This window comes from Diabrotica undecimpunctata, chromosome 8 (assembly GCF_040954645.1).
Source record: "Diabrotica undecimpunctata isolate CICGRU chromosome 8, icDiaUnde3, whole genome shotgun sequence".
In the NCBI taxonomy this organism is placed as follows: domain Eukaryota; kingdom Metazoa; phylum Arthropoda; class Insecta; order Coleoptera; family Chrysomelidae; genus Diabrotica; species Diabrotica undecimpunctata.
This window is the reverse complement of record NC_092810.1, coordinates 32,123,248-32,138,942: the sequence shown is the minus strand read 5'-3', so window position 1 is coordinate 32,138,942 and position 15,695 is coordinate 32,123,248. Positions and strand designations below refer to the sequence as shown.

The following is a 15,695-nucleotide window of genomic DNA, read 5'->3' as shown; positions in this document are numbered from 1 at the left end:
AAAACATTCCAAGTAAATGGAAGAATTCGGTTACAATCCTCCTTCACAAAAAAGGGGATAAATCAGATCTCGAAAACTATAGGCCAATTAGTTTGCTTAACCACCTATACAAGCTCTTTACTCGAATACTGACAAACAGATTAGAAGCAAAACTCGATTTCTATCAATCAGAAGAACAGGCAGGATTTCGAGCGGGACACGGAACAAACGACCATTTGCAATGCCTTAAAACTCTAGTTGAAAAGTCTATCGAATATAACAGACCCCTTGCTCTTATCTTTGTCGACTTCCACAAAGCATTTGATACGGTCGAAACAGTTGCTATCTTAAAAGCACTATCAGAATGCAGAATAGATCACAGGTATGCAAATATTATTCGAAATATATACGAAAATGAGACAACAACCGTTAACCTCCATTGCATGACTGAGAAGATAAAAATTGGCAGAGGGGTGCGGCAGGGAGATACCTTGTCGCCAAAACTATTTATAACAGTTATGGAGTACGCATTTAAACGGCTAGATTGGGAATCAAAGGGTATTAGCATCGATGGAAAGATATTCAATCATCTCAGATATGCCGATGATATTGTTCTCATAACAGACAACTTAGGAGAAGCCAGAGTTATGCTACAACAACTACAGCAAGTAACCCAGAAAGTCGGTTTAAAAATAAACTATGGAAAAACAAAAATGATGACCAATCTCGTCCCCAATGAGCTAATAGAAATCGAAAAGTCGAACATAGAACTTGTGGAAAAATATGTGTATTTGCTACTCAGAAGAATAAGTCTGGGTTGGGCTGCATTCGGAAAAATGAGAGACGTATTTAAAACAAATATACCGATCCATTTAAAAAGAAAAGCTTTTAACCAGTGCGTTCTACCAGTCCTCACATACGGAGCAGAAACCTTAACTCTCACAAAAACATCAGCCGAAAAATTGAGAAGGACACAACGAAAGATGGAGAGATCAATGCTTGGAATAAGCTTAAGAAATAGAATAAGAAACGAGGAAGTTCGTAGACGAACCGGAGTGGAAGATATTATCGAACATATTACAAGGCAAAAATGGAGATGGGCAGGACATGTTGCAAGAATGAAAGACGACAGTTGGACAAAAAAATTGCTTGAGTGAAGACCACGGGCTGACAAGCGAAGCCGAGGAAGACCCCCAACGCGATGGACCGACGACCTCAAAAGAATCGTGACCAATTGGATAGCAGAGGCGCAGAACAGAAGCAGATGGAAAAGTCTAGAGGAGGCCTATGTTCAACAATGGACAACTCAGGGCTGATTGAGGATGATGATGATTACAGGAGCATTGTCATTCCAATTGACACAAATAACATCGCCATCTGATTTGTAATCATAGGTCACTCGATCTTGTTTTTTGATGGTTGATGATGAAACTAACGGACATTTGTTGATGCTATTTTCTCGAACTGTACCACAAGCCCGTAGACCATTTTCTGATAAAGATTTCAGAAGGGAGTAGCTGGTGAAAAAATTATCAAAATATACAACATATCTGTTCGTATTTTGCAGAATTTCTAACATATTATTTACAACTCGAGTTCCTAAGGGAGTTTGATTGATTTCCCGATTTTCCGCAGTAAATTTCAAAGTTATATGGATATCCATCATTTCCACAGAGCATCCATAGTTTGAATCCGAATCTAATTGGTTTATTTTTTATAAACATTTTAGCCAAGTGATGGCCGTGATATGGAACCATTGATTAATCAATGCTTACATGTTTATGAAAAACTCCAAACTGCTGAATATTAATTTTTAATTTTTCGAAAAGTGGTAAAACTTTAGCTACTTTTGAGTTAGCTAAATTAGAGTTGCCACAAACGTGAAAATATCTTTCTATTGTTCTGAATTTTTCATGGCTCCTTGTTTTCGGAAAAATTAGAGCCTGCATGTCATCCGCCGTTGACTAGTAGTCATTTTCACCGGGTAGATTATGATATCCGCTAATCAGGAGCAAGCCAATAAACTGACGAATATCTTCATCAGAAACTGTAAAATTATGAAAATTTTGCCTTCGAGCGTAAGTTTCGCTTTGATTGCGTATAAAACTAATAATTTCTGGAGTAAAAAACAAAGAGAATATTTCAAACTCCGTTTTACCCATATGCTCGGCTCCTACTTTAGGTGGATCTTGGGCTTCTTGCTGGATTGCCATTTTTTCAGATTTCCTCCATTTTTGTGGTGCTTGACTTCTAACTGATTCTCCTTCGTCATCTGATTCGGTATCACCATCATGAATTTCTACCTCCCCAGAAACCTCTATTGACATGTCAACCACGTCCAAAATCTGGTCCTCAAGAATGTCCTCGTCACTATCAATATCTCGGTCTTCTGAAATGGGAGGAAGTATTACAACATCATTGTCAGAGGATATTGAGGTTTCCACATCTTCCAAAGCATCCTGTAATAGTCTGTGTCGGCGTACGGATTTCCTTAAACAATGAAATATCTAAGAAACATGGTTCAAGAGAACGGTACATGTAAAATAAGACTGTCTTATTTTACATATTTTGTTTTTTTCTAAAAAGCCTTCTGTGCTCTTAGTAAAAAATATGAAGATATATGTATCAAAAGAAACTGAACCAATAGATTTTTATTTTTAGTTATGTACTTACTTCAAGAAAGAAGGAAGACTTAAGAAAAACTGATGAATTAGACCCCAATTGAAAAATTATTTTTCTAAACTTGCCCAAAAAATGTTTCTGTATCCATTCTAATTTTCTCAGCGTAAACAATGCATACAGAAAAAAAGTTAAGTGCACACGTGTCCTTCTTGAACAGCTCTGATCGAGTATTTGTTATTCCTAAATTTTTATTATTACTCGAAAGGCCATTGCCCTAATCGTTATTGCCCTTGAAAATTTACGAGCTAACATAAACAACATAATTTATTAGGGTATATTATGTACTCAATGATGCCAACGTTCCCATTTTGGGACATGGCTGACGACAATTTTTTTCAAAAAGTAATGAAAGAATTCAAGCGCAGTATAAACTATTTATTAAGGTAGTCAATTGACTACCTTAATTGAAAAAATAACAGCAATAGAATAATTTTTGCGGACTTGATGACAAAAAGCTTAAAACGAATAAAAAAATTGAATTTTTATGCTTTTTACTTTTTTTTTTAAGAAAATGAACCCAAATCTAAGTAAATTTTTTTATAAACTAGCAAGCCCCTTACCTTTACAAAACATATGTAGTGCGATTTACAAAAATAATTGCATAAACAATCCCAAAAAAATATTTTAATAGGTGTTCCCAAAATGGGAACGTTGATAGTTTAAAGGTTAAATAAAAGAAGTTATACAAGGTATTTTCTAGGTGGGAAAAACTCTTAATCTGGTTCAGAGAGCATTCAATTTCGGAGAAGATGGCAATACTACCTTACAGCCACCCCGACCTCCGTTATCCGATGCGGAATTTCGGAGATTTTTAGATCCAGTAGGACAGATAATGTATGCCAAAGAACTGAGATCTGTCATCTATTTTGGAGGAATTGAACCTAGTTTAAGGTATGTATATTCTTTTTTGTTCAATCTTGTTCTTATATATATGATGTGTCGCTTCTAGAAAAGTAGTATGGAAACATTTGCTGAACGTGTATCCCAGCGGCATGACTGGTAAAGAACGAATGGACTACATCAAGAAGAAAGCATCGGAATACGTAAATTTAAAAGAAACCTGGAAGACTGCAATTGCTCAAGGCCAAGTATTGGGAGAACTGGCCTATACGACTGGAATGGTTAGAAAGGATGTACTAAGAACTGACAGACATCATCCTTTCTATGCTGGTAGCGACGATAATCAAAACATCGCTTCTTTATTCAATATTCTTACTACGTGAGTATTTTATTTTTGTATCTGTTTTTATTGAATTAATACATTTATGTGCAAATATAACCAAATTATAGTAGAAAGTGTAACGATCCAAAGAACCTACAATTTTTAATTTCTTTTAATTCACGCCGTAATTTTTATGCTATCCCCGTATAACTTATTTCGGCGAGTGTCTGGTCATTAAATTTGATTTGGTCAAAGGATCCTTGAGAGATGACGCAAGCGTCTTATAGAATCTCTTTTGTTGATTAGTTGGATTTCATCATACGCTTTAGCTGCGGAGTAACAAATACGCGTCCTTTTCGTTTGCAACCACCGATCAGTTCGCATGTTGTACTTCCCGAAGATGTCCGTCAGGTAAGCGTAATAATTTTTGTATAAACCATGTTCTATTGGTTTTAGTGTGAATGAATAAGGTATTAGCAACTTCTTCTTTCTCTTCTCTACAGAAGAAAAAAATAATGATCTTTCCTTTCACACATTGGACTGCTCTATCATGCTCTATCATCTTGTCTTCATGTATCATTGGTCTTATAATTTTATTGTTGTCTATCTTAAAATGGAAATAAGCAGTTACTCCTAGTTGTTGTTCCTTCTGACGGACTTATGGCAGACTAATGGATGACTAAATGGATTATGGATGATTAGAGTCCTTGGATTATCCTCCTAACCATGGATTATCTTTAACAGATTTGGAAATACGTAACTATAAGATCTTCCATTTTCATTTCATTTATATGCTTCTTTGATCCAAGGCCCATTTACTTTACGAAGGGATGCTTTACCAGTGCTCGCTTGAAAGGTATTTAAAAATTCTTTAATTTACCGGTTTCTACAATTTTTTTCTCGTTTGATTAAATTTTAACAATTCAATGAAAATCCTAAGGTTTTCAAGTTTTTTCTTCGATCTTCTTGACCTATAAAATGAAACTTATATTTTGCGGTTTTGTAAATCATTTCATCAGAAAGTTGACATTATAACAAATAAAAACGAGACCCTGTGAGTTAAAATCGGTCCACTGGGCTCAGATATAATACCTCTTAAAATATAGGATAAAAAGGGCTATTTTTAACCCTTTAGAGAGACATATCTCCGGCCCAGTGGCACCTACGGCACTAAGAAAATAGGCTACATTTTTTTACGGTACAATGGTACAATTTGGTAAAAATCTACGGACCCCTCCCTACAAAAGTGGTCGAAAAGTAAAAATAATATATATATATATATATATATATATATATATATATATATATATATATATATATATATATATATATATATATATATATTATTCAGCAGGTGAATACATAGGTTTATGTTGGCAAAAAAATATATTTATTGAATACGTTTCGTTTTTTTATTATTTCAAAAGCTTCTTCAGGTCATTACAAAAATAATGGTGTGTAAGTTTATAAGTAAACGTCAACACTGGTGGAATTAATATTTACAAAACAATTTGTAGGTATTTTTTGATGCTATAACAACTATAAGATTACTCAACATTAAAAGCAAACGCCTTAAAAAAACAAAAAACTACAGCCAAGCACTATTGTTCATTACTTAATTGTCTGGTAATTTAAATTTCACAGACGGCTTTATTGAGCTAAGATGTTTGCGACAATCCAATAGAGAGAAAGACACTGCGTTTTATATTTTGAAATTTCTGTTTTATGAAACGTGGGGGTCGCATACGGTTGATCTGTGCAATTGTCGAAAGGGAATTTAGATAAATGTTTGGGGTTCATGGAGTAATTTGTTCATATTCATTGTTAGGTTATGTAGCTGTATTGTTAAGATTGTTTTGCTATAGACCTTTTTAATTATTCCAATAATATATTCCAATATTTCTCATGGCAGAAATTCAGGTCTTTTAATATTATTCCAAATTTTCCCTCCAATTGTTATCGACACGCAATATTCAGAAAGTAGCAATCTATAAATTAGTCTGTCTTTGACAGTTTAACAAAACGAACGTGACATTTTTGACAAAATCACGATGATTTATCTATGTTTTAGCTACGCTCTCAATCACCCCAAAGTAAGCTATTGTCAAGGAATGAGTGATTTGGCATCCCCGCTATTGGTTACTATGAACGACGAAGCTCACGCCTATATCTGCTTCTGCGCACTGATGCAGCGGTTGTGCACCAATTTTATGATAGATGGCATTGCCATGACTCAGAAGTTCACTCACTTAGCCGAAGGAATTTTGTATTATGATCCCGAGTTTTATAATTATTTGAAGATACATCAGGTAAAATGGTGATAACAGTGAATACATGAAAGCAATGACTAAAACAATGTCACTTTTTAGGCTGACGATCTTCTTTTCTGCTACCGTTGGTTGCTTCTCGAAATGAAGCGGGAGTTTGCCTTCGAAGATTCTCTGCGCATGCTCGAAGTCCTTTGGAGTTCTCTTCCTGCCGATCCGCCAGACAAAGAACTCAAATTATTTGACACAATGTTCCAACCGACCATATCAACACCTCCTATCAGTCCTTTGGTAAAAACACCAAGAGAAAACGCTTACACGAAAATCATAGCCTTAAGACGTCAAAGCAGTTCTATGTCACTTAGTAGTTATAATTCCAAGAAAAACCAGCAAGTTAAGAGACAGAACCACAGCCTCGACGAGTCAGTTAGTAAAACCAAAGCTATTTCAGTCGTTAAAACCAAATATCAAAGTTTGGACGACGCTGTTTTACAAAAACCTGGCGAAATCAGTCCGAAGTCTCCCAAAAACTGTGATTTTTCTCCCAAAAACTTGGATTTTTCGCCGAAAAATAGCGACATGTCCCCGAAAACTAGCGATATATCGAATTGCTCCCTGAGGTCCGAATTAAGGCCTCGCTCAATATCACCGTTGGAGCAAAAATCAGACTCCGTAGTACTAAATAATCGAATCAACGCTCATCAAATGCTTAGCAGAAAAAGTGCCAGTCTTTCTTCCAGTATGACGAACCTGATAAAAAATTCCAAAAGGACCGGTCATTTTAAGGATCTCAAGGAGAAGTTATTTTCCTCGCTAGATAGACTGGACGCGACACATTCCATTAAAGAGGAGGAAGAAAGTAGGCCGTATCAGGTGAGTCAAATATTTATCTTAATATACTTGCTGTGTTGAGTACAAGAGAGTTTTTAAAGTAAGATCCGTGGTGGTAGTAATCTGTAGTTGTTTTATATCCTCAGTAATTAGTAGTTAAAGATCTATAATATATAATAAAAATTACTATCATAAAATGGTAATATTAAAACCTTCTTTATAAACTAAGACCACAATTACAAATAACGATGTGTTCATATACCATCAGGGAGAAGAGAAGAGATAATTAAGGAACTTGCTTTAGCCTTGACTAATACACTCATGGACAAAAATATCGAATATTTTGGAATTTTCTAATTTTTGTTTTTTTCAAATTAAATTCTGGCCAATCAAGTCGTTTATTGTAAAATAGAGTTTAATTTAACAATGTTTAATGAACAATTTTAAGTTTTTATGATGAGAAAATTGTGAAAAAACGAAATGTTTAATATTAAGTAAATAAGGTTATTTTACTCTAAACTTAAACGATAATTTAAATTGCTTAAACAAGTCGTTTTAACTGAAAGAAGTGTATGATCAGTAACGAGTACTCCCCACTCTAGCTCTTATTACTGCTTGCGTCTTTCTCAGCATGCTTGCAAGTAAATTTTGGACATATCCTTGGGAAATTGCATTCCATTCATCCTGTGCAGCAAGCCGAAGCTGCTCTATCGTATTTGGAACAGGATTTCTTTGTCGTATGTTGCGTTTTAGGTGATCCCACATGTGCTGTATTGGATTTAAATCCGGGCTAAACGGCAGCCAATCAAATCTTCGAATTTGGACCTCATCAAGATAATTACTCACTATGGCAGCAGCATGTGATCGAGCATTATCGTGCATTAACGTGAATCTTTCATATCCAATGTAACCAACATATAACAAAACATGATGTTTTAAACGTAAGAATCACTAATCATCCGTCCAATCACTTCCACAAGTGCGGTACGTACCTCCCAACTAATACCTTCGCAAAGATTTATGACATCAATTCCAAAACTAACGGCCTGGGCGAGACTGCAGCTGGCGAATCGCTCTCAAACTCTTCTATAGACGTAGTTTTGATCATCTGGCTACCATAATAGGATTCTGGTCTCATCAGTGAAAAGAACGTTTTTCCAGTTGTCGATATTCCACTAAATATGTGTTCTTGCAAATTCCAAACGACGAGCTTTATTATTTTGGAGAAGACGTAGAACTTTGGCGGAGCGTCTGGGCTTTAAATTTTGTTCTTTTGATCTTCGTCTAACTGTTTGTGAACTCACATTAACTTGTCTAACATATAATAGCTCATTTGTGAGGTGCATTGATGTCAATGAACGATTTCGTGTAAAATTAAGAACCAAAAAACGGTCATCAATTGCGGTTGTGCACCTTGGGCGTCCTTGACCAGGCCTTCGTACAAAATTTCATGTTTCGTGGTACCTTTTTAGAGTATTAGAAACTATAGATTCAGTTCTGCTGAGACGTCGTGCGATATCTTTTTGTGCCTATCCTTACTCGTACAAAATTACAATATGTGCTACTTGGGTTTCATCGCAGTGTCGAATTGGTAGGATACTTATTTTAAACTTGGTTAAATAAAAACAGTATTTAATTAAACTTAATAAATTAAACTAAAAATAACCGAATTAGCATGATTTTTGCTTTAAGTGAAGAAGGTTTTTTATAATAAAATGTACGAATGACACTAACCACTAAATAAACGTCCAAATAAACATCAAAATATTTCAAACCAGTTGAGTACATCAGCCTACTATATGAGTATTATCAGTAATCTAAAATTATTTTGAAATAATAGTGACTACAAGAAAAATTGGAAAATTCCAAAATATTCGATATTTTTGTCCATGAGTGTATATTGTAAATTTTTGACAAAAAGTACACAGGAGTTATAAATTTAACATTTGTGTTGCTTAAAAAAAAACAAAAACATTCATATACCTACTGAGATTATATAATGTTTATTACACCAATATTAACCTTTTCCTAACTTTTATATCCAAGGAATTTACGAAGTTAATTCAGTGTTAAGCTAAGAATAAACCGAATATCAAACGGGATAAGATGGTAAAATGTGCACTCGGCTGAATTCCTATTTGGGATTATGTATTCGAAAGTACTTATTTAAAAACCCCTTTAGCCAAATTTTTATCTCGCTAGGTGGCCCCAGGGGTCCCCTATGGCAAAAAATGTGTTTTTTCGAAAAAAAAAAATCTGAGCAATCCTTTGGCTTAAAAATCTAAAAAAATTCATGAACATACATTTTAATGCCAAAAAACCCCCTGATTTTTATCAAATTATTTTGATTAAAATTCAAAAAAAAATTTAGGTTATGTAGGCAATTTTTGGCAAACTACTAAACAATTATTTTTCTTGTATTTTTGTCCGTTCTTTTGAATGGCGGGTTAGATTTGCCATGTTAACTCCGGAAAATCCTTCTTCTTCTTAGGGTGCCTGTCCGTTCCGAACGTTGACGATCATTCTGGCTATGATGACTTTGTTAGTTGCTATACGAAATAGCTGTGTTGAGGTCTTTCTATACCATGCTTTCAGGTTAGCAAGCCAGGATATTCTTCTTCGTCCTGGGGCCTTTTCCTTCAATTTTACCTTGCAAGCAAAATGCATTGAAGTAGCTCGTATCTGCCTTGATTTCTCATTATATGTCCCAAGTACTGCAGCTTCCGGCTCTTCACGATGTTGACCAAATCCGCAGTTGTGTTCATACTCCGCAGTACTTCTTCATTGGTGACTTTGCATGTTCATGGTATCTTCAGGAACCTTTTGTATAACCATAGCTCAAAAATCTGAAGTTTTGATAGAGTTTCCACCTTCAATGTCCACTTTCTACTCCGTACAGAACCACTGAGTACACATAACGTTTAAGGAGCCTTATTTTTGTTTCTAGGGTGAGGTCATGGCTCTTGAACACAGAACTTATAGTCAAGGATACACTTTTTGCCTTTCCGATGCCACATTTAATCTCTTGGGAAAATCCTCAAAATGAGAAAAAACTCATTTTTTTTGTTTTCCGTATGTTTTTAGCACATATCGCTAATTAAATGAAATGTTTACATGTTGTATAACTGACTCCCCTCGTCGAGTAAACTCATAACTATTTCTTGTCGAAAATTTCGTGACGATCTGCTTTGCATTTTACTATAGAGTAAAATTAATTCAACCAGTGGCGGCCGGTCAGGGTCGGCAGTGCAGACCCAAACATTTATAGATATTATAGATTTTTGTAATATTTAATTTAATCTATATTTCATACTTAATTATCGCGGGTAATAGGTTGATGTCATTTGTTTCTTTGAAATAAAAAGAAATTATCTGTGAGATAATACAGACTAAATTTTATTCATGGTTTTTAAAAGAATTCAATCAATTCGATCGTTAAGTAATCCCTACGCATCAAGACACTTTTCAAATTAATGATCCCAGATCCAAGTCATGCATGACTGTTGAATTCTTATACAGACCCGTTTCGGCAAGCCGATCCCAAGCTTGACGATTTACATGTAAAAATCAATGAAAGATTAGTCGATAGACAACCAAATATACATTTCTCTCCGTATGTATTTAAACGGTAGGTACGGCAGAATTGAATTTACCTATGCTTCATTGGTATTGACCGCAAATGAAATGTTATTTCGGGATAAATACAGTGATAGTGCACTGACTGGCTTTCCTGAGAGCGTATCGATCGATTCGTTTTGTATTGATTTGTTTTAATTTTTTAAAGTAATACTGTGATAAGTTATCGTTGTCGTAAATAGTTAAAGGGTTTTTTGATATATTTTAAGTTTTTTCTTTTTTAAAATTAAAGTGTAAACAAATTTAGGTAAATTAACCTAAATAGTGCAAGATATGGGAGAAACTGTAGGCACTGATAAATCTGATATTGTAAATTATATTTTGCAAAATGGGTTTTCATCTATTCCATAAAAAGAACAAATTAATATTAAAAATAAGGGGCATCCTTTGTAAATAATAGATTATTTTCGAATAAGTTATCGTTGTCGTAAATAGTTAAAGGGTTTTTTGATATATTTTAAGTTTTTTCTTTTTTAAAATTAAAGTGTAAACAAATTTAGGTAAATTAACCTAAATAGTGCAAGATATGGGAGAAACTGTAGGCACTGATAAATCTGATATTGTAAATTATATTTTGCAAAATGGGTTTTCATCTATTCCATAAAAAGAACAAATTAATATTAAAAATAAGGGGCATCCTTTGTAAGTAATAGATTATTTTCGAATAATTGGTATAGTTTGTTTCACGAAAAATGGTTGAGTGCTTAATGGTTAGCTGAGTTGATCCTTTTGTGTATACAAGAGTCTCTCAATAAACTACCGAAGTACACAGGGTCGCACTTCAGAAAGTTTGTTATTTAGTATATTTCATTGGTAGCTGTGTAATACACGATTATAAAAATTTATTAAATTATTTCATATGGTATTTTCAGGTTATTCAAGTGAATATACTTGATAATTGAACAATTTTTAACATGAAGAAACTAGTTTTATTTTTGTTCTACGTGAATAACAGTAGTATATGGATCTAAATTCAGAAAGGTACTTTCCTTCACACTTTTTACAGGCTTAGGACTGTCAGCAAAAAACTGGAGCGTTTAAAAGTTTTTGCTCTTCCTAATCGGATATCGTTAAAAATGTACAGTAATAATAGTTCTCTTTACAGTATATACATACAAACGAATACATAATGTACAAAAAATAGATGAATTGAAAAAAAAAATATAGAAAAATATATACAAGTTAATATTTACAAAAAAAAAATACCCAAAATAACCAAAATATATTTATGAATTCCTAAATACCTAATTCTGTTTCGCTGTCGCTATACTCTTCAGGATTAATAACAATGGGTTTAATTATGTGATTTAAAGTAACATATGAATTTTCTACGTTCATTACATGGCGTACTGAATTTTTCCAACTTTCTGGGGAGATATCAACACATTTCCTTATTAATTCGACTACACTACCACTTAAAGTCGGAGAAACATTTTGTGACCTAACATTTGACTTTAGTTGGTGCCACATATGCTCTATGGGATTAAATAAACAATAGTAGGGCGGAAGCCGTAACACTGTATGTCCCATGTCCTCGGCCAATGCGTCACAAACATATCCTTTTTTAATAGAAAATGATTTTAACACTTCTAACAGTTCATTTTTTAAATAACTTTCTTCAAAATTTATATATCGTTTTCTAACAGGTAGTTTTGAATTTCAATTTTCGTGTTATTTGCACTTGAAGACTTATGTAATTGACGACTGTGGTAACTTGCATTGTCCATTACTATCACACTATTTTAAGGAAGATTAGGTATAAGACAATTCTTAAACCATTGCTCAAAAAGCTCTGCTGTTGTATCCTCATGGTAGTCCACGCAGGAGTCTTTAATGTTCTTTGCAGAAAGCCATAAGGCATTTGGGACCCAACCGTTTTCTGATCCTGCATGTAAAATTGTTATTCTTTTCCCTTTGTTTGATGGAGCTTTTGTTTGACACCTGTTGGAAGAATCGGACCATCCTTTGGATGGTGTTTCATGAGTGTCAAACCATGTCTCGTCCAGATAAATTATTGGTCGATCTTCTGTACGGTACTTTATTATGGAAGTTATATATTCAGTACGCCACTTTTGTAAACGATGGGACTCTATAAGCACTTGCCTTTTGTCAATTGTACGATATCTGAAGCCCATTTTAGACAAAATCCTCCAAAGACTAATGCGGCTACAGTTTATTTGTGTATCATCATTAGTAAGCCGTTGTTTTAAAGCATCTAATGTAGGTACCCGATGCTCTTCGTACATTGTGTAAATTTTTCGTCGTATTAAGTCCTTATCACTTTCGTCAATACATTTGGTAGAATCGGCATCCTTACGCTTCCATCTTGAATTAATGGGATTTGATGTAATTCTTTTCACTGTGGTTAGAGGTATTTTCGTTAAATCAGATATTTCACTGCCAGCAGTATTAGCAGTAAGTCCTCTTGTAAGTAAAGAACTATATATTGTTTTTACGATTTCTCTAGCGTCAGCAGATAAATGCTTTTTCTTTGCCGGAACACTGGAAGAAGCACCATCAATGTTTTTCCACGGACGCCACATAATGCTGTTTTATAGGTATAAATAGGTATAACACTGGTAACACTTGTAACACTTTCAACTAAATGAAACAAAATGTATATTTAAAAATTTCTCATCGGTTTTATATACTTGTACAAATTACACAGAATAGAGGGAACCTGTATAATTATTCCAGGAAATACTTAACGATCAACAAATTTATTGTGGTCATTAAAAGATCAACCATTGATAGTGAAACTCACTGTTAAAATGTTTACAACTTTATGAAATAAAATGTATTCTAATCGTTTTTATAATTTTATACGATTTTTTAATCGTTTTTATATTACCAGGAATTTATTATACAAACAAGATAACGACACTCCACAGTAACTTCAATTTTACCCGAATACTTACCTGCTCAACTAATGTTGACTAAGCTGGGGTACTTGCGGTCGGGTTTTATTGCAATCATTAAGCACTCAACCATTTTTCGTGAAATAAACTATACAGCAAGTACTCATGACTTACAGGGAGTGAAATAAAAAAACAAACTTTTCTGTTGGCCTTGCATCTTATTTTTGACAAATAGGGCAAACATAAAAATTCGTGGTGTGAATCTGGTTACGATAACTTAAAGGAATTATTTAGGGCTTTACAGAAACATGACATTTCGAGAGATCATACATAAAGCCAGATTAAATTAGATTTATTTGAAAAAAAAAATTCTGTTTCATTAAATAATGCCCACCGTGAAAATGCTATTAAACATAACGCAATTGTAAAAAATAACCACGCAGTTTTACGTCGTTTAATTGATATAAATTAATTAATAGAATCCATTAGTTACATTTTGAATAACGTTGAATCTGAGATTCAGGAAACCATTTGCTTTTCGCTAAATGTAGGTGAAACTAGTGATATATCATATCATTCACAATTATTATCAATTACCAAAAACCTAGCTCTATCAAAAACCCTTATTTATTGACAGTCAAGTTTATGTGCTAAAAACATGGAGAAAAACACCAAAAAATGTGTTTTTTCAAATTTTGAGGATTTTTCGGAGCGAAAAATGGCAAATCTAACCTCGCCATTCAAAAGAACGAAAAAAACACGCAAAATAATTATTTATAAGTTTATTAGCGATTGATTTTTATTTGAAGATATATCAAGATAATGAATTTAACAAACATAAAAAAATGAACTGAAAGTAGCTATATATTTTAGAGGAGCTTTTTCTTTATTAATTTTATTTTCTTGTGTTTTAGGGCCGCCTGGTAAAAAATCTTAACGAATTCCTTAACTTAAGTAGCGTGAGTAAGCTCGAAACATCGGAAAAACCAAAAATAATGCTCACTAAATCCAGTCTGGACGATTCAGAGAGCTCAAGTATTTCCAGACATTATTCTTCGACTTCCAACAGTGGTGACGATACCAGCCCAGACGATTCACAAGAGTACTTCCCATTAACTACTTCAGTAACTAGAGAATTGCGTTTAGAGCTCGAAAATTTAGATAGAACAGTGTTTGGTGACAAGTTTGTAGACAGATTGTCGGAATCCCCAGCCAGCGAAAACGATAGTACTGTAACTAAAGAAGTGGAGTTAAAAGATAAAAGAAAGAGCGATGATGTTTTCGTGTGGGAAAATCCTTTACATCAAAAAACACCTAGCGTGAATAAGCTGAATACCCACACGCCAGACGAGCAAGCCGACATAGATTTCGACGCTCCTGAAGCAGTTGACACTATACCAGAGGCTAAACCCGCACCTGAAGTTGCTACAGATGAGGTCGACTCGAAACCTCCAACCACGGAGCTACCTACTTCCAACGGAACCGTACCTGCCATGACCAATTCCTGCGAGGAGGTCACCGAAAGTGTTAAAACTTCTTCTCTTTTACCCTCTCCCAACGAATTCGGGGGCGGGAACCCGTTTTTGATGTTCTTGTGCATAACACTGCTGATGCAGCACCGAGACCATATCATGGGAAAAGCAATGGACTACAACGAGATGGCGATGCATTTCGATAAGATGGTGAGGAAACACAACGTCACGAGGGTTTTGAATCAGGCCCGACAGATGTACGCGAGGTACATGAAGCAGCACAGTATCGCTCAGCAGAGGGTAGAAAAGAACGAAGATTGTTAGGGCTAGGTTTTTGGTTGAAGAGTACTGTGATATTTTTTCTGTATTATTTATTTTTTTAATGTACATACTTTATAGGGTATTTTTTTACTTAGTTTTTGTTTTTCGTCAATTTTACTCCTATAGGTTAGGGATAAAGTGCACCTAATAAAGTAATTATTTATCAAATGTCTCTGTTTTATTGAGTATAAAGGAATACCGAAAAACTGATAACGCGTAGATCGGGTCTTCTTCTTCAGCCTTCATTTATCCATTATTGGACATAGGCCTCCTCCAATTGCTTCCCCGCTTTTCTATCTTTTGTAATTCTCATCCACTGCTTTCCAGCTACAGCTGTTATATCGTCTATCCATCTCTTTTTCGGTCTTCCCACGCTTCTTTTTGTTTCTCGAGGTCTCCAGAATGTCAATTTATGAGACCATCTGTTGGTGTCTTGTCTTGCTACATTGCCATCTCAATGTCGCTATTTTTTCCATGATGTCGGTTA

General features: G+C 34.4%; 1 protein-coding gene across 1 annotated transcript in view; it reads left to right on the top strand.

Annotated features, from left to right (window-relative positions):
* LOC140447402 (uncharacterized) overlaps positions 1 to 15,370 on the top strand; it is a 31,436-nt gene extending 16,066 nt beyond the window's left edge. The window contains exons 4-8 of the mRNA XM_072540034.1: positions 3,362 to 3,552; positions 3,611 to 3,880; positions 5,895 to 6,132; positions 6,193 to 6,963; positions 14,330 to 15,370. Of these exons, the coding sequence (XP_072396135.1) occupies positions 3,362 to 3,552; positions 3,611 to 3,880; positions 5,895 to 6,132; positions 6,193 to 6,963; positions 14,330 to 15,211 (2,352 nt within the window). The 3' untranslated portion in view covers positions 15,212 to 15,370. The remainder of the gene's footprint in view (positions 1 to 3,361; positions 3,553 to 3,610; positions 3,881 to 5,894; positions 6,133 to 6,192; positions 6,964 to 14,329) is intronic.
* The last annotated feature ends 325 nt before the right edge of the window (positions 15,371 to 15,695 follow it).